The sequence below is a fragment of the Zonotrichia leucophrys genome, chromosome 2 (genome assembly GCF_028769735.1).
Source record: "Zonotrichia leucophrys gambelii isolate GWCS_2022_RI chromosome 2, RI_Zleu_2.0, whole genome shotgun sequence".
In the NCBI taxonomy this organism is placed as follows: Eukaryota; Metazoa; Chordata; class Aves; order Passeriformes; family Passerellidae; genus Zonotrichia; species Zonotrichia leucophrys.
This window is the reverse complement of record NC_088171.1, coordinates 44,914,925-44,936,956: the sequence shown is the minus strand read 5'-3', so window position 1 is coordinate 44,936,956 and position 22,032 is coordinate 44,914,925. Positions and strand designations below refer to the sequence as shown.

The 22,032-nt window shown below is 42.7% G+C and overlaps 1 protein-coding gene across 5 annotated transcripts; it reads right to left on the bottom strand.

Moving 5' to 3' along the window:
* Positions 1-560: 560 nt before the first annotated feature.
* On the bottom strand, positions 561-17,645 carry CDV3 (CDV3 homolog). 5 transcript variants are annotated; one of them, XM_064704799.1, is made up of 5 exons: positions 17,202-17,639; positions 14,705-14,784; positions 12,359-12,501; positions 11,147-11,309; positions 561-3,250 (listed from the first exon to the last, which is right to left on the bottom strand). In XM_064704799.1, the coding sequence occupies exons 1-5, from the start codon at positions 17,436-17,438 to the stop codon at positions 3,226-3,228; spliced, it is 648 nt and encodes a 215-aa protein (XP_064560869.1). In that variant the 5' UTR covers positions 17,439-17,639; the 3' UTR covers positions 561-3,225. The 5 variants fall into 5 exon arrangements, with proteins under 5 accessions (XP_064560869.1, XP_064560868.1, XP_064560871.1 ...); XM_064704798.1 differs by lacking the exon at positions 561-3,250 and adding an exon at positions 7,764-10,030 and having other exon boundaries at positions 11,147-11,303; positions 17,202-17,645; XM_064704801.1 differs by lacking the exon at positions 561-3,250 and adding an exon at positions 7,764-9,849 and having other exon boundaries at positions 17,202-17,640.
* Positions 17,646-22,032: the final 4,387 nt, after the last annotated feature.

The window sequence follows — 22,032 nt, the reverse complement described above, 5'->3', positions numbered from 1 at the left end:
TTTTTTTTAATAACAGCTTGATGCTTTTTGGTATTTGTGGACATCAAACATCTTCAACTTGTTCCAAGTCCATGTACTGAAAATAATGCCACTGTTAGTGCCTTACATCACATTTTGAATTAACTTTAACTTTGAATTAACTGTGTATTTCACTGTTCTACCTCTGAAGTGCTGCTTTGCATTGCAGGCATTTGAAATAGGTGCAAGTATTACCAGGCAAGACCTAAGGTTCCTGTGACTTTTTCTTCCCAGAAGCTGCTGTGGAAGGGTAGTGTTGGTATTTTCACTTTATAGATAAGAACCCATTCCCTGACCACAGTGAAACAAGTAACTTGGGATCTGAGTGCTACATGTTCTCCAGTGTTCTCTGCCCTTGTGGACACTGGTTTAAAGCCAGGGCTGAGGCAGGACAGTGAGGGAGGGCTGGGGGAACAGAAGCAGAAAGCAGCTGTTCCAGCCAGAGCCAACTCCTCTTCTGTGCTGGGCCTCAAACATCCAGCTGTCTGTATGCCACACACAGGGGAACACAACACAAGCAAGACAAACTTGGGAGATGGAAATTCAGTTGGTGCTGTTAAGATAAATTTATTTTCTTCAGCTTTCTTCACAGGAAACATCATGAAAGTGCTTTACAGAGTTTGAATACCATTACTCTACCATGGGACAAAAGGACAACAGGTGTGTGCACTGCACAGTTAAAAGTTGTCAGATGCGGAAGCCATGATAGGTAAACCAGGGTAAAAAAAAAAATCTACTGACAAAAATATATATAGTTCAGGTATTGAACTTAAGTTATGACTATTAACACAATTATATAAATATACAGGCACCATTAGGTTCCTGTGTTAACTGTGGGGGCCACACAGGGATTCTCAGAAACAGTTTCTGCTGTGCTCCATAGGCTCCCAGCCAAACCATTTCCCCAGACAGTATAATTCTTTTTCTTTTGCACTACACTGAGCCCACAATTAATTTATTCACATTAAAGTCTGGTACTGATGCATTCTGGTACATTGTTGAAAACAAATTCAGGTTGCTTTTTTTCCTTTTGATTTACAGAGAGCTCATCTTACAATTCTTCCCTCAATAATCTCTTAATTAAAAAAAAATGAAATGCTTTAGGCTAGATCCTGCTGTGAGGTAAGACAGTTTTGTTTAAGCTAGAGCATTACCAGTCATGCAACCCTACTCCTTTCCATAGCTGAGGTGTGTTGTACTGTGAACAGTGCTACTGCCTCCCTTTTGTTGTACTCTGTGGGAATTCAGCTCCTGCATAGCCTTTGAAGCTCTCTAGGTTTCAGTTCTTCAAGGAGACTGCATTTACTTGCTAGGCAGTTTTGCAATGTTTGTGATATTACAGCCCTGACAAAAACAATGCAGCATGATCAAGACTCAGGAGTTCTTGCCTGCTGCTTTCTAAATAAGTGGTGAATAATTCAGGCACCTGACTAAGGAATCCTTGGCATGGTAATAATGTAGATGAATAGAAGAAGGAGAGAATACTCTAGGGCAAAGAGAGGTCAAACCAAGAGATTTTTGCTGTGTTTTGAGTTCCAGGAAATACAATGAGCAGAGCCCATTACCTAGAAAACACTGTCATACCAGTTTCCAAAGCCACTTTGCCTTTTTCCCAATTCCCAGAGTAGAGACACAGTGCACGGTCAAAGAACTTGTCAGTGCTGAAGGTTACTGGGCCATTAGTAAGTAACAGTACAGAGCTACAGTGGCAAGACAGGGCTTTGGTGAGTACAGCAGAGGTGAGGCTTCCAGAGGCACAGGGGAGCCTATGAAGTGTTACCTTCTAACAACTCTCAGACTCATTGGCTCTGTTTTCCTACCCACATCCTCAAAAAGTGAAAATCTACCAACTCCCCTTGGCCAACTTAACCAACTCCCAGCGGCCACGACTGTTTTTTGACAGAATACTGCTGTAATAGAACACTTAACAGATACAGATCTTTGGATGCAAAATCCAAGGTACATTGTTCTCAACCCAGTATCAGCATTAGTACTGAAAGGCAGCTGCTCTCTAGGATGTGGTACTCTGATAATTGAGGTAATGCAGCTCTCAAGGGCCAGGCTGTACATCCTACCAGGCTTGAGTCTGCCCTTATGACACATCCTTTGTATCTGTAAACATAACATGACTGGGAAATTCAGTCAGTGCTTAAAGACAACATCATTTACAACTCCATGCTCTTTAAAGCACAAGATGATGAGAATGAAGAGAACAAACAAACCACAAAGACTAAGCCTGCCCTCCAGTGTTGCTTCATCTCAAATACTGTAACGCAGTTTCAATATCCAGTTAAATACTACTCCAGGTATATTAGATTGAGCATGGCTGAGCTCATGTGGTTGCTGGTCAGAGACCAAGTAATAGTAATGCATCTGCTTCATCTCTGGCACAAAGAGGAGAATTACCCAAAAATTTTAAAAAAGTTTCACTGGCACTTGATTCTGGCTGTCACACCTAGATGTCAAATGATCCCAAATCTTTGATCTCAAATCAAATGTTAATGAAACTGACCTTGTGTGACAGAAATAACTCTACTGAAACCAGTGAAGTTAAGCTCTGGGAGACCATACGCATATTTTTGCCTTTTTCTCAATATGTTCTATTGTAGCAACCAGTTGTTATGGTTTGAATCCCTTTGCTGTGGTTGTATATACTCTGAAAGATATGCAAAATAAGTGGTTTGTTTTAATTGAAAAAGGAGGCTTATGACAATACTTTAACAGTTTTCTGTAGGCAATTACTTGAAATAAAGCAGACATGTAATGTGATGACCTCATTGCTATAACTGAGCTAGAATGGAAATTCACTACAGAAGAGAGGAGACATGAAAAGGAATAGAAAACATCAGATTGAGCAAAAATTAGTAAGAGCTTGCCATGCTACTCACTGACCAGAAGAGTGGATTATATACATGAAACTGAAGACTTCAGTACATCAAATGGCAAAAGCCAATCCCCATGGAAGTTACTGGGTTGATGGTGATGGCTAGGATATTCTACATGACTGTAAATTTGGCAAATCAGGGGCAGGTGAGTTGTCAATAGGAAAAACCAAGGCAATAAATACTGGAAAGGTTTTAAACCACTCATACATGCTCTGGTAGAAGTTGTGATATGAGTCTGAGTTAGTTGTGATCTTTCAAGGGGACGATCTAGGCATCACCATGGGCAGCTTGATGAAGACATCTGCTCACTGTGTAGTTGCAGTCAAGAAAGCGAGTAAGATGTTAGGCTGTATTAAAGACAGAACAATACAGAAAAATATTACAGCATCTATTTCTCTTAGAGGTGATAATCTCAATGAATATTTGCTGTTTCTTCAGCACCTTAAAAAAAGTGACATATTAGAAAAATAAGGCAGGAAAGTGGTAAGAGAATGGTAGAAGCAGCTCCTTGGAGCTGGAAGGACAGTAAAACTAAGGTAGCTTATTTGTTAATAGGGGGATAGATGACAAACATCTTAAAAGCAATTCTTCCCATATAAGATGCATACATGAAAGTCATTTTAAGTCACATACCAATAAATATATGGACCTTAATACTACTTGTTACCATCATCATCATAAATATTCCAAGAAGTCCCATGTTATTCAGTGCTTATTCATCTAGCTAAACATTTTCTCTGAAGCAACTGCCACAGTTAGTTGAAGTTTAACAGTAATAATTTCTGACAGAGAACTGTCACAGCTGATGCACATTAACAGCTGTCTTATAGAGGTGCTGCAATGATAAAAATGTCAATAAGACAAGCTAACTGCTTGGGCCTCATCTCTGTGCAGGACCCACCGGAGCTCTCGTTTGTCTGCATGCAGGCCACCAGAGTGTTGTCTTCTGATTCTATTTGAGGCCCCATTGTAAAAGGGGAGCAATGAACCTTGAAAGCACCAGCAAAAGCAGACAAAGGCATATTTGTAAGTTACTACTGCATGTTACTTCAAATGCAGCTAGCTCATAAATCAGGAGATAATAAGTAGGATAATTGCCTCTGCTGTATCTGTATTCCTTGCTGTTACCTATTCTGCTTAACCCACTCACACCTAAGTTTTTGATAATTTCTTCCCTTTGTTTATTTCACAAAACCCCCTCCATGGCCAACTACTTCACTTTTGTTCATTCCCTTCCTCTACAAATTGCCTTAATACCAGATTTTACAGGTTTTGAAGATTATTCTCTCTCCCTATTTCCCTTGTATCTGCATGCCACTTCAACTTAAGTAAAGGAAAGAATAAAGAGCTAGAAAAAGTGTTTACACATGGAGAGGAGAAGAAAAACACATTCCTATGACAAAGTACCCCTTAGTATCAGGAGTGAACATTTCTGGTTCACATGATTTGAACAAACTTTAAAACTGCCACATTATAAGAAATGGCTATCAACTGTGAGCAGGATTTTATTTCAGTCATGGGGTTTACAAAATAAAAGCAATATTGATTTTAATATGTTCCACATAAAAACAAAGAGCCTCCTATTAATATGCCATTTGGGTTGCACAGATAATTGGATAGAGGAAATAACAGTTGAGTGCTCAGCCTGAACTTTTTCCTTACTCATACATACTAAAATAAGTCAAATTACATAATACTTAAATAGGACGTATATTACATTCCATGAGATAAGCCTTTGCCAAAGTAGTATTAAAATACTATAATAAAAGCTAATTTTAATAAAGATTTTTAGTCCTCTGTAGAACCTTCCATCAGCCCCAGCCCTTTACAAAGAACAGCTTTGGCCTCACAACATCCCTGTGAGGTAGGTTGTTGGTTATTTTGGTACAGCTGGGGAAACTGAGGCAGAGTGAAATAAAATTACTTGAACACAGCAGCTCAGTAGAAAACCTAGGCCAAATCCCACTCTCTTGGTCCCATGCTTCCCATGCTCTTGCTAAGAAATGGGCTTGGCTTCTTTTCAGTGCACACAGTTGTTTTAGATGACATTTCCAATCCAATACTCCGGACACACTGCTTTACCTGGTGACTCACTGATACTGTGATATGTTTTTAGTATTTGTACTCTGGCTAAGCAGAACTTCACTGAAGTGAACACTGAACTTCAATAACCTTGCTGCTTCAACACATACTCTGAAGCAACTGAAGATAAACCCATGATGTATGTACCATTTAGTAGTTACTTCATTCAAAAAAAAGAGTCTTCATAGCTATTTAAAACAATGCCTCAGCCTTTAATCATGCAGAAGAGAAAAATAATTTTCTTAAATACACAACTTATTTCCTAAGAGGATTGTTGAGCCATCTTGAAATTTATCCTCAGGTTTCTCTTTAGGCGACAGATCAGATTCATACCAATGCAAAATCCTACCTTCTCTGTGAACACATTCCCCCAATTCATTGAAAGGAAGAAATAAAATGTGCTGCCTTCCCCAAGTACTGAACTTTAAACAGTTTTGCTGATTTAAAGTCAGAGGAATCTGTCACATGTGCAAGCAGTGCTTACCCACACAGCATTTGTCCTATCCAACATCTGACACTCCACTCCCTGCCTCAGGCTATGCACTTAAAGGTATCATTTAGAAAACAGCCCTCCTAATCCCTCTCTTCTTACAGCACCTATGTTTTATTTGCATAATTCCACTCTCCTTTATTTATTTATTTATTAATCTTCCTTCCTACTCTATTTCACTTCAAACAGAACATGGCACAACAACAGGTGATGCTGGAGAAGCCAAACTTCAGATACACAATTGCAATGACTTAGACCCCTCAGTTCTGTTTTTTGCTGTCACTTCTTCCTTCAACTGCTAGAGCTTGCAGGCTCTCATATTAACCTCAATACAGACAAGCTGTCTTTATAACTTTTTCCGGAGTTTATCTGCAAATGTATGTATGTCAGATTTCATCCCCTCTGTACATACCTAATTCATATACCTGAAGTTTCAGTACACTTTCTGTTTTCTTATACTGTCTTATAAAAGCCCCTATTCAACATTGCAAACAAGTTGTAACATCAAAAGCTGAAAACAGGGAGAAAGAATTTGGAAACTAAGTTTCAGTCCATCAAAAAAACCTAGATTGTGGCTGTTCATAAAGACTATACAGTACTCAAGGTGGTTTTGGTATAATTTAGCTTCTTGGGCCAATGAGGTGTAAGTTTCTGACTATGTCAATATTGGAGAGAATAATATTATTACTTTGTAAGTAAGCAACCTTATTTATGCACATGAAGCCCTATTAATCTCTGCTCCATTTTAGTTAGGGTATTTGAAAGAAAACCACAAGCAGGTTTAAAACTGCTTAAACGGGCAGAAATCAGAAAGGCAAAAAGCTACAACTATTGCAAAAGCTCAGATAAGCAAACTCCAAAGATGTGCAGCCCAATCAAATTTATATTGTGTTTACTTGACCTGAACAACACTGGGGTCTCAGCCATGGTGTGGTCAAAGTTTCCAAGAGCTGACAGATGCAGTCAAACACCAAAAGCCATATTCCCTGTGGTGTCAGGCCTCTAACACAACCATTAAAAATTCATCTAAGTTACTGTAGACATTACTGGTAGAGCTAGCCACAAATACAAAACTGAAGTAACAGGAGACAGTCACTTTTACTTGTCAATTCCTCTTCATTTGTGAATAAGATTGAACATGACACAGCTAAACTGGGAGAGAAGGGCAGGGGCAAAACTAATCCTCTCCTATATTTATCATCAGCTCAAGTAAATACAGATTCCAGATACCTACAGCTGGCATTTGGGAAGTCTAACTTGATTATAATTACCTGGTTTTTAGCATTTTAATATCTTCAAATACAGACTATCACTGAGAAACACAAATCCAAACTGTTCTTTTCCCAGTAAGCACTGGACATGTTCATGTTCTACCAGCAAACTGGTAACTTTATGGCTATGTTTTATTGTAAGCCAGAGAAAGTAAACCAGAACCTTTAAGCTGGGAATTAACAAGCAGCCCACCATAAAAGCATGTCACATGCCAGGAGTCCCTGAAGCAGCACACAAGTCCATCAGATGGACTGGCATCAAGAGTCTCATTTCTACAACTGACAACGCTTCATTTATGGAATAAGCCTTCAACAAGCATTTTGAAGGAATGAAAAGGACATTCTTAGCATGCCTTAAATGAAAGCAACAACAAACCAGGATGAAGTTGAACTTCAGAGTCTCCAAAGCATACCAGGCTTCTGCAGAGGACTGACTCAAAATTTCAGGCATACAGAGCAATTACAAGGCAGATACTGACAACTGGCATTTTGATAGCTGCTGGCAGCTATACTTTACACTTCTTTTAAAACAGTTTAACATTCTGTACTATGGAAATCTGCATTTCCGATTTGTTTTCCTTATGCCTCCAGAAAGAAACTGGAATGATATGCTTAAGAGAAGCCCCCAAAGGAACACCTTTAGTTATCACTACCTGATGGGCTCCAGTGATAGCAGCCATGCAGAGCTTATGTTTTTATTCCCCATTCTTTAATTCAGCAGAGGTACTTTGAAGTAAAAAGCAAATCAAAACTTCATTCATACTCAACTCACAATCTCAAACCAGTCTTCTATGGTGGGAGCAAGAAGACACTTTGCAAGTAGCAAACTAAACTTTTTAAGTATAAATAAAAACTTATTGATATGCACTGCTACAAGCTCTGAAACAGAGCCCACCTGACCATAAGGACAACTGCCTGCTCCAAGGCCTATCCCTGAAGAGATCCAAATGCTGTTTCCTCTGCTATTGTACAGTCATGAGCTCAAACTAAAACGTAAAGACTCACTAGACTCCAGAATCCATGTATATTTCCATTTTATTTGATTTGAAACTTTTACAGGGTTTTCTTGAACTGCCAGGATTCATGCCCCAAAACCTCAGATAAAGGTGGTACAATGGACAGTCTCATCCACCCTTCACACAGGAGACTAAAACTCTATTCATGTGCATTAGTGATCGCAATCTCTTTAGAGCATCAGGAAAAGCAAAAGACTTCACATCTCTGCCCCATCAAGTGACATGTCCATTTACCATGAATTCCACAGAAATTGTGACAACACTTTTGCTGGCAACAATGGATTTTCAAGGAAGATACAGGGCTCCAAGGTATTGGTATCAGTCTTTCAGTGGGGTTTTGCTTCCAAATGAAGTCTCCAACTTTAGGAAGTCTCTTGAGCCCTCTCTTTAATAGCAGCTTCTAGCAGAATTTTTATGGACAGTTAACTCTGCAAGGGCAAGGCCAGTTTTAGTCTGTGCTCAAAAGAACCAGGTGAAATCCCAGCCCCACTGAAGTCAACAGCAAAATCTGCACTGACCTCAGAGAAGTAAATTTAAAGCAAGTCAGCAGTTAGTCAAAGGGAACCCAACTGGGTGATTCCTGAACTATCCTTATCTTCTGCACATACACAGTACTCTGACACACATAAGCAAGCTTTGTTTTGTTCCCTTGTTTTTCTTGCCATTGGCAACTCTTATGGATGTTGGGTCTGTTTTTTGGCATTTACTCTGAGAAACCTCAACACTGGAGCACACCACTATTGTACTTCATTTTGCTTCTGGTGTAAAAATTCAGAGAAGAGAAAAACAGTTACAGCAGAACACTTCTGGTACTTGACAGGTTTGGTTCACTGAAACAGTTACAGGCAATGTCCTATATTCCTTGTGTACCAGTGCCATTTTGCCTACTTCCACTAAATTAAGTAACTTTGAGAAGTCACTGCCTTCCATCATTACTAAACTTTCTGACTGTGAATGAACACCATTTATGAGTTATACCTGGAGGACTGCTGCCTCAGACAGCTGCATGCTTCACAGAAGTAGCCAAACAAATCAGGCTTACCAGCTTTAGTTATCTCTCTGTATGTTAAGTTATTCTGTTTATCAAATAAGCATCACTCTTCAATAAACAAATAATTGTTTCTGACAGAAGACAGTTTTTATCTAGTATCGCTACTGCCACATGTCTCATTATTAAAGGACGAATTCTGAAGACTGTAGTTGGAGTCTGGATACCTCTGTGTCAAATCAAAACTCCAAGTCTTAGTGCTTTAGGGTGAGAAAGACAAACTTCATGACAAAAACCAAAATAAAACCCTATTTCATTACAACATTTTACCATTATTTAAATATACTGCAAATCAATATCAGAAACAAGGCAGGCATTTCTTTTGTGGATAATAGAAAAAAAATACTTAGACAACTTAGAAAATGGCTAATGCAAACAAACCCATCATTCCTCAAATCTGATACTGAATGAGTTTTAATTTGTTTTGCAGTTACTTCCGTACAGCACTCTAGAAAGGTAAACAAACTACAGCTCTGTTGTACTTGGACAGTATGAGTGGTATGGGACGCTCCAGAAGTCTCTAGTAGGCTATGGCTACACGTGACAGGATTCCTCAGAAGGGGAACGAACAGGTTTGTCATTAAGGTCACTTAAATCTTTGTTATAGCAAATTGGAACCAAATGGCTGACTTCTGCAGGATTTCTGACAGGAATCCAGTAGAGCTGGTTTCAAGTTTCAGATGGCCACTAAAACAGCTGTAACCTTCTCTTCCAGAAGTTGTGATCCACATGGTGTCCACAATGAGTGCATCAAGTCTGAGGTAGTCAACCTTTACGAAGGCTCAGTATCTGAACATAAAAAGATTTTGAAATGACCACTGGCTGTAGGTATCTTTCTGAGCAATTAAAGCACACTGATGACTCTTGTTCAATCATTTACATTAATTTGCCCCATATCCAATGGAGAAGTTGCAACATATTATGCTTCCATAGTGCAGGAGAACCAATCACTTATGTCAAAGCAGTCTGCCTTGCTGCAGTAGATCCAGCAGAAATAAGGTGGCACGTTCATCATAGCTGTTAGCTGTAGTTTAGTTACCTTAGTAGAAGGGTTACCAAAAAAGCATTCCTTAATTGTAATGTGTGTGCAGCTCTACTGATCCCCAAGCACAGCATACTGGTTGTCTAGCTGAAGTTTAAGTGCCTGGTTTTTTGAGACCTCATCCCTACCTCTAGTTTTGTATTTTACTACTTCAAAGCTCTTCTCCATTTCTTTATCCCTATGGGAAAATAAATGTAATCAGTAAATATCTTGTCACTAACTTGTGAATTGTGAATTTCCAGTCCATTTCCACCCCATCCCAACAAAAACATTACAAATACAGAACAAAGACTAAGATCTAGAGTTTAACAGAACACCTAAACATACCCACGCAAATCTTTTAAAATCTTTTCTCCAAAATAAGCTCATCACCCAGTACACCTTACATTAACATTCCCAATTTAAATTTAAGTAAATTCATTTAAATTTATTTTTTTTTAAATTAAGATTATTTAATAAAGTATCTGACAGTAAATTTAACCTATTTATGAAAAATAGGTTCTAGAAAGCAGAGTTTTCTAGAATGCTCATTGAGAATTTCATCTTGGCTCAATGTGCACCATTCAAATCACAAAGCAGCAATAACAGCACGTCTCCTTTGCTACACTAAAAAATTCCCAGAGGAAACAAAGCTTCTCCTAAGCTGTATTAAACAGTAACATAGCAAGCAAGAGGGGGAAAACAACCCCAAGAACAAAAAACCACCCCAAATCCCCCAAGTGAATTAGGTATTGACCTAGCCATCTCTTCTACTAGGAATAAGGTTATAGAAAGATCATGACTGAAAGATAGGGTGAGACCAAGTCTTCAGCACCACATAATACAAAATACTTCAGCAAAACTGGGGGAGCTTGTCTCTGTAAATCACAGCTCAGACAGCAAGGGTATTGATTTGTAGTTATACTGCACTCCTCCAGTTAAACCAGTTCCACATCTCTAACAAGAAAGCTGCAAGCTCAGGACTTCTACATCTCTCTGCTGAAGGAAGTAACACAGAGCCTCACCACGGCTGTCTAGTGTCTGAGGGAAGCAGATGCTGTCAGCACCAGAAATATTCAGCAAAATTCTTCAGCTGTCAAAGAACACAACTGGCAGTCTTGTTTGGCTATCTCACTGTGCTACATCCTATGAAAGCTATTTCACAGGAACAGAGTTGGACAACACATTTATCCCCCCTTAGTTATCCCTCTCCTATATGGAAAGATTCAGGTTTAAGCACTAGGACAACGTAAGAACTTAGAGAAGGCAGTTAGAGATCTCTTGGGCAGTCAGTGGAATGCACTAATGCACTTACTTTCGACTGTCTACGAGCTTGGCGGTGGACTGCAGTGAGGGGAACTGCGTGTCACTGTAGATCTCTGGGGGTCCCTGCTGTGCTCTCCGTGGCCGCCCGCCTTCCCTGGCCCCCGGCGGCCGGTACACGCCCCCGGTCTGCACCGGTTCTGGAGCTTCTGTAACTGGGAACAACAACAGGACTCACACGGAGGAACAAGTCTGTGTTCATAGCTGAAAAGAACCCAAAACAACCAACACACAAACAAAACTCCAAAAAGAAGAAATGAAAAGAATCTTACAAGTATGTTTTTCCACCTTTTAAGTTCTGGAAGCGAGTTTTAGATAAGGTAGGAAATCAGGTGTCACCTAACTTAACCTACACTCAGTCAAATTGAAATGTGGCTCCAAAGTATTGTCTGTCAAAGTTTAGGAAATCTGAACTACTAGCAAGGACTTCATGTTTCTTGTTTGCAATTTGTTAGCAAGAATTTAAACACATTTAAAACAAATCTAAACACATAATTATATAGATACCAAATCTTACTTAAAACATCTCTCCAGATGCAGAGGGGACCGCCCAAACAGTTTGCACTTAAGGTAAAAATCTAAGATGAAATAACACTAATTAGATTTGCCTCCTTTACAAACAAGAAAGAACATAGGCTATTTTTCAATTAATTTCTCAGTGGAAAAGAATATTCCGAACTCAGAAGATGACTGAGTAGTTTATCTCCACTGACATTAATATACTGTAGTTTATAAAAAACTGAATCCTATCCTAGTTAAAAGACTCAATTTTGCAATGTCATGTTCTCAATATTTTAAGAACTCATTTGAAAAGTGTGTCAATGGCCAGATACTGGCTGAAAAATCCACTGAAGTGCTAAAGCAGCATTTTTAGATCAACAGAAATGCTTCCAACAGGTATTTCACAGACTGCAAAACAGAGGGATGTCCTGCAAAGGCAGACTGCTTCCCCCCATTTTGAACTTGGAAATAAACCCCTCCACATGGGTTTATATTAACTGATAGATACTTTAAAATCAATTCTGTTCCTCACATCCCTTGACACAGATTTCCTTGATGGCAGGCATGCCAAAACAGCCATTAGTTCACTAAAGGGTGCATGACAGGAGCTGCTCCTTGAGCTCTACCCACTGAGCAGCTTAATTCAACCTGATGCACTTCTGATGAGAAAAAAAAAAAAACAACAAGTCTGAGTTTAATTTACCAATTGGTTCAACGACAGGGGCTGGTGCAGGAGCTGACTTGTTCCAAGGACCAGATGATCTGTCTACACTACCACCACTACCAGTCTCTTCCCAGCTGTCACCAGGTTCTTCTCTTTTTTCACTTTCATCATCTTCTTTTTCACTGTAAGAGAAAAACGATCAGTAGCACCCTACAAACAGAGGTTTAAGATTTGCCAGAGATTACACAATCCCCCTAAGACAAGATTTCATGGCTGCCATGCTGAAGATACTAAATTAAACTAGACTACATTAGTCCTGTACTCACTGTACTAGCAATTCCATCTGAACAATTTCTGGCATGATGCTACATAACTTGGCAACTGAAAAGGAAAAAAGCTCCTAAAAGAAGAATATTAAATAATTCAACTTGAACAAAGTGATCAAAGAAATTGGCATCTTATTTTGAGCAGAAAGGCTTTTTTCTTACTAACACACACATGCATTTGGAAGGGATGACAAGATAAAGCAGGAAAGGTTTACAAGTCCAGCTTCCATAAAATGCTTCAGTCAAGAGAAAGAAATAGTGGAGTATGCTGAAAGAAAGCAAGTCCTGAGCCCACTTTTCCTATAACCACAACCACCTAAGAAACACCCTTTATATGTATGGGTAATATACAATCCACAAATAAACTCAGATCTCTTTTCTTAAAACAAGCAACAAAAAAAAAAAAAAAAAAAAAAAAAAAAAAAAAGCACAAGACAAAAATGTAATTTTTTGAAAGACAGACCCAATGCAAAAGCTCAGCTGTATTTTATTTAGACTACTTTATTTTGCACAGATGTAGCCAGATACAAAATAATTCACAGGCCAAAGCTACTACAGAAAGCTGTGGTAAAGGACAGATGTGGAGGGTGAGGCTGTTGGAAAGAATCAAGACACTGATCTCAACAGCAGCAATGCAGCAGCAATGTGTGAACTCAGAAGTTTACAATACACTAAATCCTACTAATCATGATCTGTGTAAGCTTTCTGTGTAAGTAATGGTCAGAGAACAGAAAAATATGCCTGTAAATGGCCTTTCACTGTTCATCCAAACATAGTAACAACCATTGTAAGGTGGTTGTTTAAAACACCTTATTTTAAATGAGAGTCAGAAGCACTGTCTACTGACTTAAATACAACAGAGAAGCACAGGGAACACCCCACCACCACCAGACACTCTGTATATCTTTTTTTCATCAAAGAGACCTCCAGAAATGGATAATTTATAACCTCTAGTGGGTTTTTCTTCCATTTACTTCTCCACTCTTCCCTTGAATCCACTAATTGAATGGTTACAAAATCCTGTGGCAAAAACTTCCACATGCCTGAAAATCTGCCACAGTATAAAAAAATATCTGGAATGCTGGCCTTTGTCTGGAAAACCAAAGTAGAGGCTTTCCAAACAGGACCAGCAGTCAGTGAAGCTGCAGGTCACTGGCTGTCTAATCAGACATGTGATTATCCGCTGTGACACTTCAGTGCTACAGACAGCTTGTGGGACAAATTCATGGAAAGGGCCCAAAGGACTAGTTAACTGAAAGGAATGGGGGAAATGCTATGATCCAAAAGAGTAAGTGATTCCAGAAATGTCAGACCTGCTCAAACAGTGAAGAAAGCATCTATTGCACTGGTTACAGGCACGCTGATTTTAAGATGACATTATTTTGAACATGAATACCTGGACAATGAGGATTATCTGACATTCTCAGTCTACAACTGAGGTCATAAAAACCCTTTTTCTGACTTGATGGAAAGTTGGTTTTTTTAACCAGGACAGACATAAGTAGACTTACTTTCCACCAGACAACAGGAAAAGTCCAATGAAAAAAAACAAACAAGGCACCATGGATTAGATTCATCAATCCTGTGGGATTTTCTCAGAGGACACTACTTTTACCAACTGTATTTTCGGTTTTTTGGAAATTCAAGTGCAATGTTTCAGGAATTTGCTCCCCAACTGAGTAGATTAAGTCAGATACCCTTACAGTGGTCAAATGATTCCGTGGGAATTACTATCCTGCACTACTCCTAGGAATTCCTACTTGACTATCTTTATAGAGCAGAATGTTAATGTTTAAAAAAATAAAAATCCTGAGTCCCAAACAAAACAGATAGCCCTGTTGAGTATGAACAGAGTATGAATAGACATTCAGAAAATAAAGAGAACATTGGCAGAGACTAGTCAAAGTTAAATTACCCAGTAGCAAACCTGTGTACTATCAGAAACATATCACATCTTTTTTAACTGGACTCCATGAAAGCAGCTCTGTAGAAAAAACCCATCCTTTTTAGACATTGGTAAGGATTATACTGAAGAAAATATAAAAAGAAAAAGTAGTACCTTATTTGCATGGACTGAACTCTAAGACCGCTATAATCAATTTCTTCCTTTTGTTCAAACTCCTTCCAATCATCCTCTTCCTGTAAGAAGAGAAAAATAGAAGTTGTCATTTTCTCCGAAACCAAAGTAGAAAAGAAGAACATAACTAAGATAATACAAAAAAACCAACCCTGGGGGTGAAGGTACAGCTCCAGGAGAAACCAAACTGTGTGCCCCACTGCCAAGAGGGGAAAGGACTGCATGTCCTCATCCCCTAAATCATTGTGTCACAGCTTTCAGGGATGCACCTGAGAGCTGACTTCACTCACTAGAACAGCTAAGAAATGCCCTAGCAAGAAGTCATTCAAGCAAAGAAAACCACATCACCTCAGCAAAGACACATCAGGAAATCAAGCAACAACGTAGTATGGAACACAACCCTGCAGTCATGACCAGGGCAACACAAGAGCAAGACCTTTCCCTTTCGCTAACAGTAGGCTTTTACAACAGCTTGAACGCTCACAAAGCTTTAAATTCACTTTTCCATCACCTATTTCATGAGCCAAACAGAAAATAACATTTGGAATAGCTTAACAATGGATTTATGACAAAGATCAATAATGGTACATTTGACTTTTTCACATTCACAACCACATTTACAGCCTTGTTTCCTAAGCAGTGTTTTCGTAACAGCAGAAAGGTCACCTTCAAAACCACAGCAATCTTAGTACACAAAATGTGTGTATCTTTCAAGAGAACCACTTGAGGGTTCTAAAATGGGAGTTTGTTTGGGGAAAGAGGGATTCACCTATGTGGAGGCAATTTTGTCCTACTGTGTCACCAGGAGATTCTGGGATTATTAAGGTAGACCAAAAGTGGACCAGAACAGACAAGCAGTCCTCCCATGTTCCCAGTCCCAGCTTTAAGACACCCAAAGCCTAATTAGTAGTTTACCTAATTCTACACTCTATCTGAAATGCAGTTATATTCCTCCAAATAGGAGGACCTTGTAGGCAAGGTCTGCCAAAGGTACAGCCCCCTTTCCACTGAACAGCTGAGAATAAATCTGCTTTTAGAGCCCTGTGATGGGATCTCCTCGACAGTCAATCCCCAACAGAAAAAACTTTGACCTGCTTTAGAGGAGCAGCAGAAGTAGGAAGTGACCTCATGTTGACTGCACTGTCTGCTGCAGATTCAGTCTTCTGGAAGAGCAGCACTCTACAGTTCTAAAATCTTTTAGATTTCTTAAATCCCCATCTCCATGGAAACATTAGTTTCCAAGCTAACATACCTTTCACATTTAATGACTTTTGTTTCTAATCCAAGTACCCGCCTCAGTCAAAGCCAGATATTTTGCAAGCAAGTGAGCAGAAGAGCAGCTGAAAGATTAGCACTGACCTTGATCTACTTAGAAAGCTACTGCACGTGTCACGCTCCCCAGGTGAAACAATAGGAAACAGGAGAGTATTTCTTAAAATTCATTTTGAAATATACAACATTAGAGCTCTTGTATCAAACTAGCACAACAAGGTAATATCCTTAAATCACTGATCCTCTATGTAAGCACGAAGGAAGTAAAGTATCTAACTTCCAAAAACCCTTTCACAAGCCATCTTTTTACACTCAGAGTATAATGATGTAAGGATAAAGATTAAATTCCTAGCAGTAAGACAGGGAACATAGCCTTAGATTATTACGTGCTGAAGCCTCCACAGGAAAACAATACCAAGAGACCAAAAAACCAAACCAGAAATAGAGATAAAAGGCACAGGTAATTTTTTAGGTCCTGTCTGGTCTACAGAGACAAATATATAACAAAGGTCCTGCACGTGTCAAGCTCCACAATTTAAACACCATCAGGCAGCAGTACAGTATTTCTTAAAATTCGCTTAAAAATACACAGCATTAGAGCTCCCATAATTACTTTTGGTTTAAATCTCATTACTTCAGAGCTGATATTGGTGACAGGAAGAACAAGGGCGGAGGAAGAAACAGACAGCTACTACCTTAACTACGGACATTTAAGCTTCTCCTGCATTCTCATCGTTTCACTGTATTATGCTACCAAAAAAAACCCAAAAAAACAACAACAGCAAAAAAAAAAACAAAAACAAAAACTACTGGCAGCAAAACTCTGCCTGGCAATGAGGCACAGAGCTCGGCGGGCTCTGGAGGAATCTTATCGCCAAGGTTCACATGCCACGCTGCACAGCCCCAGGTGGCACTTGACGCCAACCTCCGGTTCCGGCCCCAACACCCAGCAAGCCGGGAGGGAGCGCCGGGCTGCGCCGCAGCTGCAGAGCGGGGAGGGCCCCAGCCTTCTCGCCTCCCCCAGGGCAACGACCGCCGAGGAAGGCTCCCCCACCCCGCCAGCAGCACCGAAGCGGCGGCAGCGCCCGCCCGGCGGCCCCGGGGCGGGGCCGGGAGCGCCGCCAGCCCCGCACGGCCCCGGGCGCCGCATGGCAGGGCGGCGGCGGCGCCCCCTGCCGGCAGGAACCCGCAGCCTCCCCGCCCGCACCTTGCTCGCCGCCTTGGCCGAGGAACCGCCGGCGGCGCTGGAGGCGGCGGCGGCCCCGGAGCCGCCGCCCTCGGTCGGTCGCGGGGTCCCCGCGGCCGCGCCCGCCGCGTTGGAGCCGGCGTTGGAAGCGCTAGAGGCGGCAGCGGCGGCGGCGCTTCGGTTGCTCTTCTCCTTCCGCTTCTTCTTGTCCCGCTTGGCGAAGAAGTCGTCCAGGCTCCGCTCCTCGGTCTCCGCCATGGCGGCGGCCGGGTGGGGAAAGGAGGGCGGCGGCGGTCCGGGCTAAGAGGTGAGCGGCGCGGCCCTCCCGCTGCTCGGCGAGCGCGGCCGCCCGGCTGCGGCTGCTGCGGCGGCGGCTCCTGCCCGGGCCCGCCCGGCGGCCCGCGCACCCCACGCCTGACGCGGCCCGCAGGGAGCGGAGGGGCTGAAGGGAGACGGGGCGGGGCCGCGCCCCCGACCGCGCACGCGCTGCCACGCCGCGGCCAATGGGCTCCGCCGGCCGCTCGGGGGTGGCTCCAGAATGGGGTGAACGGCGCTGACGTTGAGGCGCGTGAGGATGCGCGCGGCGGGCGCGGGGAGGGCGGCGGCGAAGCCGCAGCGGATTGGCCGAGCCTGGGCGGGACGGCGCGTGCGCGCTCGGGGCCCGGGCTCGCGCCGGCCTCTCCCGCCCCGCCCTTCCGCGTCCGGGACCCGCGAGGGTGGGAGGGACAGGGCGGGTGCCGCCGGGCGTGGCGGCCGCGGGGCGCAGCGGCAGGAGTGTGGGCAGCAGGGCGAGAGAGGTGACCGCGCCCCTCTGCTCAGCCCTAGTGAGGCCGCATGTGGAGTCCCGTGTCCAGTTCTGGGTTCATCAGGACAAGAAGGATGAACTGCTGGAGAGCGTGCAGTGGAGGGCCGCAAAGATGATGAGGGGACTGGAGCATCTCTTCATTAGGGCAGGAGAGACTGCAGGAGCCGGGCCTGTTCAATCTAAAGACGCAGTCGGGGGCTCTCATAAATTTAATTAAATGTCTCCAAGGCAGGTGCCAAGAGAGTTCAGGGCTCTTTCTCGTGGTGCCCAGCAACAGCACAAGGAGCAATGGCTGTAAGCCAAATAATGAGAAATTTTACCTTAGCATGAAGAACTTATGTATGTTGAGGATGGCAGAGCACTGGAAGAGGCTGCCTGGAGAGGATGTGGAATCTCCCTTTCTGGAGACATTCAGGCCCATCCTGGATGCGTTCCTATGTCACCTCCTCTAGGTCACCCTGCCTTTGTAGCAGGATGGACTGGATGATCTCCAGAGGTCTCTTCCAACCCTAACAATTCTGTGATTGACACCAGCATAGCTCCTCTGGAAGCCCTTGGCTGCTTCCTGCTTTGGGTGCAGGCCCTTTCTGTGAGGACCCGGCCAGGAGGCTGCAAGAGCAGCTGGAGCAGCCCCAGTCCTCAGCTGGTCCCTCAGGCTCAGGGCCAGCACAGCTCTCCCCAGCCCTTGAGGAAAGGTGACTTTCATTCCCAGCGTGGACTGTGCTGCCTCCCACACCCCAGCAAGGGCTGTGAACTTACACTGTCATTGCCCAGGATGCAAGGAAGTCATTTAGCTTTCATCTTGGGTCTGTGTGGTTAAGTGAGTAAGTCTTGAAACACCACTCTGTCTAGGGTGTCTGGATGTGCTGGCCTGAGCTTCCTAGCTGCTTTTCTGACTGGCATTGAAGCCTAGGGAATACATGCTGGAAAACAAGCTCCACAGCTGGTGTCTGCAGAGTGTTCCCTCTCACTATGAGTTCTGTAGTGACCTTTAACTCTGGGAAAAAACATGGGTGTTTGAGAAGTTCACTGTGGCTTCAAATCACGTCAAAAGCTTTGAGGCAGGACTTTTGGAAAAACATCTTCAGCCTGTCATGACTCATAAATAATTACATGAAACACTGTTTCCAATTACTTACTTCTTTCATCAGCCATCCAAAGGAGATAGAAGTTCCTACTGGTAAAGTGTGAGCCCAAATGAAAATTACCCATCAAACATGTATTGGTTTGTGTTACAATTATATAGAAGTAGGCATGTTTGTATTCTGGAGTTATTTAGTATAATTCTGTGCATGTCATATTTTCACTTGAAATGATTATGTATGTATTAGCATATAAATTAAAAGTTTTTCCACCCTTTGGAGGTTGTCAGTCTCAACTTATGTCCATGACAATGCTGTTACTTAGTGCTTTCCATCCGTATTTCTCAGGTTGCTTGAAAAAACAGGCAAGGTGCCGTTGATGTTGCAGAAAGAGGTTAAATACACGATGTCTTCATGAAGTGTTTTGTAGCTGTAACTGAGTCACTGTAGTTAATTTCACCTGTGGGAAATGTGTTACAATCCTCTTTTTATGTGTCACCCTATGTCCTCCTCGTACTTTTACCACCTGTGTACTTAGAGGCTTTGAGCCTGCACAGAGCAGGCCCTAGGGAGCTAAAAGTTGCAAGCATAGCAATAAATGCGGTAGCACCAAGAATGTCACGTGATCAGTGACACTTTCCATTTGTGATAGGAATCATTGCTGAAGCAGGGAGCACATTTGGTAGCAAAATCTCACTTTTCTGTGCCTCCTGGGCACTCCCTTCCTACTGTCCCCTTGGGATGATGGAAGGTCATGGGGAAGGTGTGACAGGGAACGGCTGGGTGTGGAAGAGTGTTTGACATTCCTGTTGTCAAAGGCCACATTCCCTTGTGTTTGTGCTCCTTTATTTCCCGGGAAGCCAACATACCTCCAGCACTGCCCCGTGCTGGGACTTGCAGGCTCAGCATTGGTAATACCATTCAACTGGGCAGACAGTTTGTGTCCCTCAGCTTTTGTGGTAGATAATGTACTAAGCACAGTGCTGTGCCTGATTCTAAGCTGATCATTTCTTGAATTTCAGCAAGTGGTAAAATATTTTCACTGTATTATTATGGATAGCCCCATTATCAGGCTGGAGGATGCAAACCCAGTGCCTTTTTGCAGCTTTTAGCATCTCTGTCACTTGTCTCTTGCAAACACAGTACTGCAAGGCTGGAATGCCCAGCTCTGGATTAGAAACTTAAAACCTGTCAGGAGCAGCGCACCAAGAAACATTTCAGCTGTTAAATCTGCAACAGACTCAGCAGAAATCATGGAAAATAGCAACAACATTTTATGCCTCGGAAGGCTTAGATCCCGATTTAAAGACGTGTTTTGCTGCTTTAAAGGAAGCATTAGTTATGCAGTTATGCTTGGATTTACCTCCCACCTCTAGTTTTATTTTTATGTTAAGTTGCAAAAATGTGCTGATGCATGGCATTTGTATTTCTGTGCAAATGCATTGCTTCAGCTTTTGCCACTGAGATGCTTATTATGTAAAAGATGCAGGAAAAAAGTTATTTTTTGTGTTTTTCTTTGCCTTTCGCAAATTCTATGTCCCTCAATACTTGCACAGAGGACACTTGGCTGAAGAATGGCTCGCAGGCACGGACTGGCAGAAGTGATGTTTGTAATGCAAGGAATATATCCAGAATGCCACGTTGCTGTGCCGGGACCATGAGCTCAGCACGCGGCTCCCTGCTGCGCTGAGCATCACTGACCTGTGTGACCTGCCCTTGGCAAGACACAGCGCTCTGAGTGCCTCTGCTCAGCTGCAGATTTACCCCCAGGACTCCGAGGACTTTGTCTCTCTCTCCTCCCCCTGCAGTGCTGCTTGTCTGCCTCCTCTCCATTCTGGAGCTGTGGCAAGTCCTGCCATGGCACTGCTCCCTGTGCATCTTGGTGCATTTTATAAAGCCTGAGCTGTGAAGCACTACTGCATGTAGGGAAAGTGGTGCAGTGGCCACTTGGAGAAACCAAAGGAAGGAAATTTGGAGTGAGTTGTGGGTGATGCAAGAATTAGGAGCAGACTTCCATTTCCAGTCTCCCAATGTTTCATCTTCCTTTGTACCCAGTTATCTCCATTCTGTGACATGAAGGTGACAGCACTGCAAACTGCATTGACATTGGCAGAGCACAAGCAGAAGAACAATCAGTAACTCCTGGGCAGATGCCTGCTTAAGGAAATTGGAGAAGGTGCCCTTAGGTGCAGAGCAGCTTGCAGAGGGGTTCTGGTGGAGTCTTTGTCGCATCACGGGCCCATTCCTCTTTAGGAGCTTAGCCTTCCTCTAAGCTCTGAGTTTGCTGTAATTTCAGACCCCTACAACCAGAAGGGAGAGGTTTTATCATGCTCATTTCTCCACCATGGTGGTTTGTTAAACTGTTAAATTTTAGACAAAGCCAGAGTGAAAGTGACCTTAAAAACAATCTTTTAACCACAGAACCAGTATAATAGTTCTTATACTAAAATAGAAACAGTAGAATGTTAGGCTAGAATACCCGTTTCTAGCTGGTGTGCTATGTTGCTGCTCAGTGTGAAATCTTAAATGAGGCAGGGGCTCACATAGAGCTGGCACCCTCTCCTTCCCCCAGGGATGCAGCAGTGTGGGTTCAGGCTGTGGTGCAGAAGAAGCTGTGCCTGGCTGGGAGGAGTATAAAGTACACATCTGGTTTGACAGCACAGCTCATCTGACCTAGTGACTAGCTGTCACCAAGGGGGTGGCTGTGCTTCACAGTCTGGACTGGTTCCCCTCCCATCCCTGTGCTGCCATTGCTACATGTCTGTCCCTGCAGTGGCCAGATTCAGGAAACCAAGTGTCAGGAAAGGTTTCCAGCATTTTGCAGGGCTAATTTTCTGCTGATTTTGAATCTTGAGCTGTCTCCTGAGACATCAGACAGATATTGGTGCTAAAACAAGATGACACAACGGGAATACATAGCACATGAGGGGGAGCAGAGGTGTCTTTTTGTGCAGCAGCTGGCTGT

Coding starts and splice junctions, on each gene's coding strand:
- CDV3 (XM_064704797.1), bottom strand. CDS start 17,438: ATGGCGGAGACCGAGGAGCGGAGCCTGGACGACTTCTTCGCCAAGCGG. Junction 11,310..12,358: donor CCCTGTCGTTGAACCAATTG/GTAAATTAAACT, acceptor TGTTGTTCCCAG/TTACAGAAGCTCCAGAACCG. Junction 10,031..11,146: donor AAGCTCGTAGACAGTCGAAA/GTAAGTGCATTA, acceptor ATTTTCCCATAG/GGATAAAGAAATGGAGAAGA.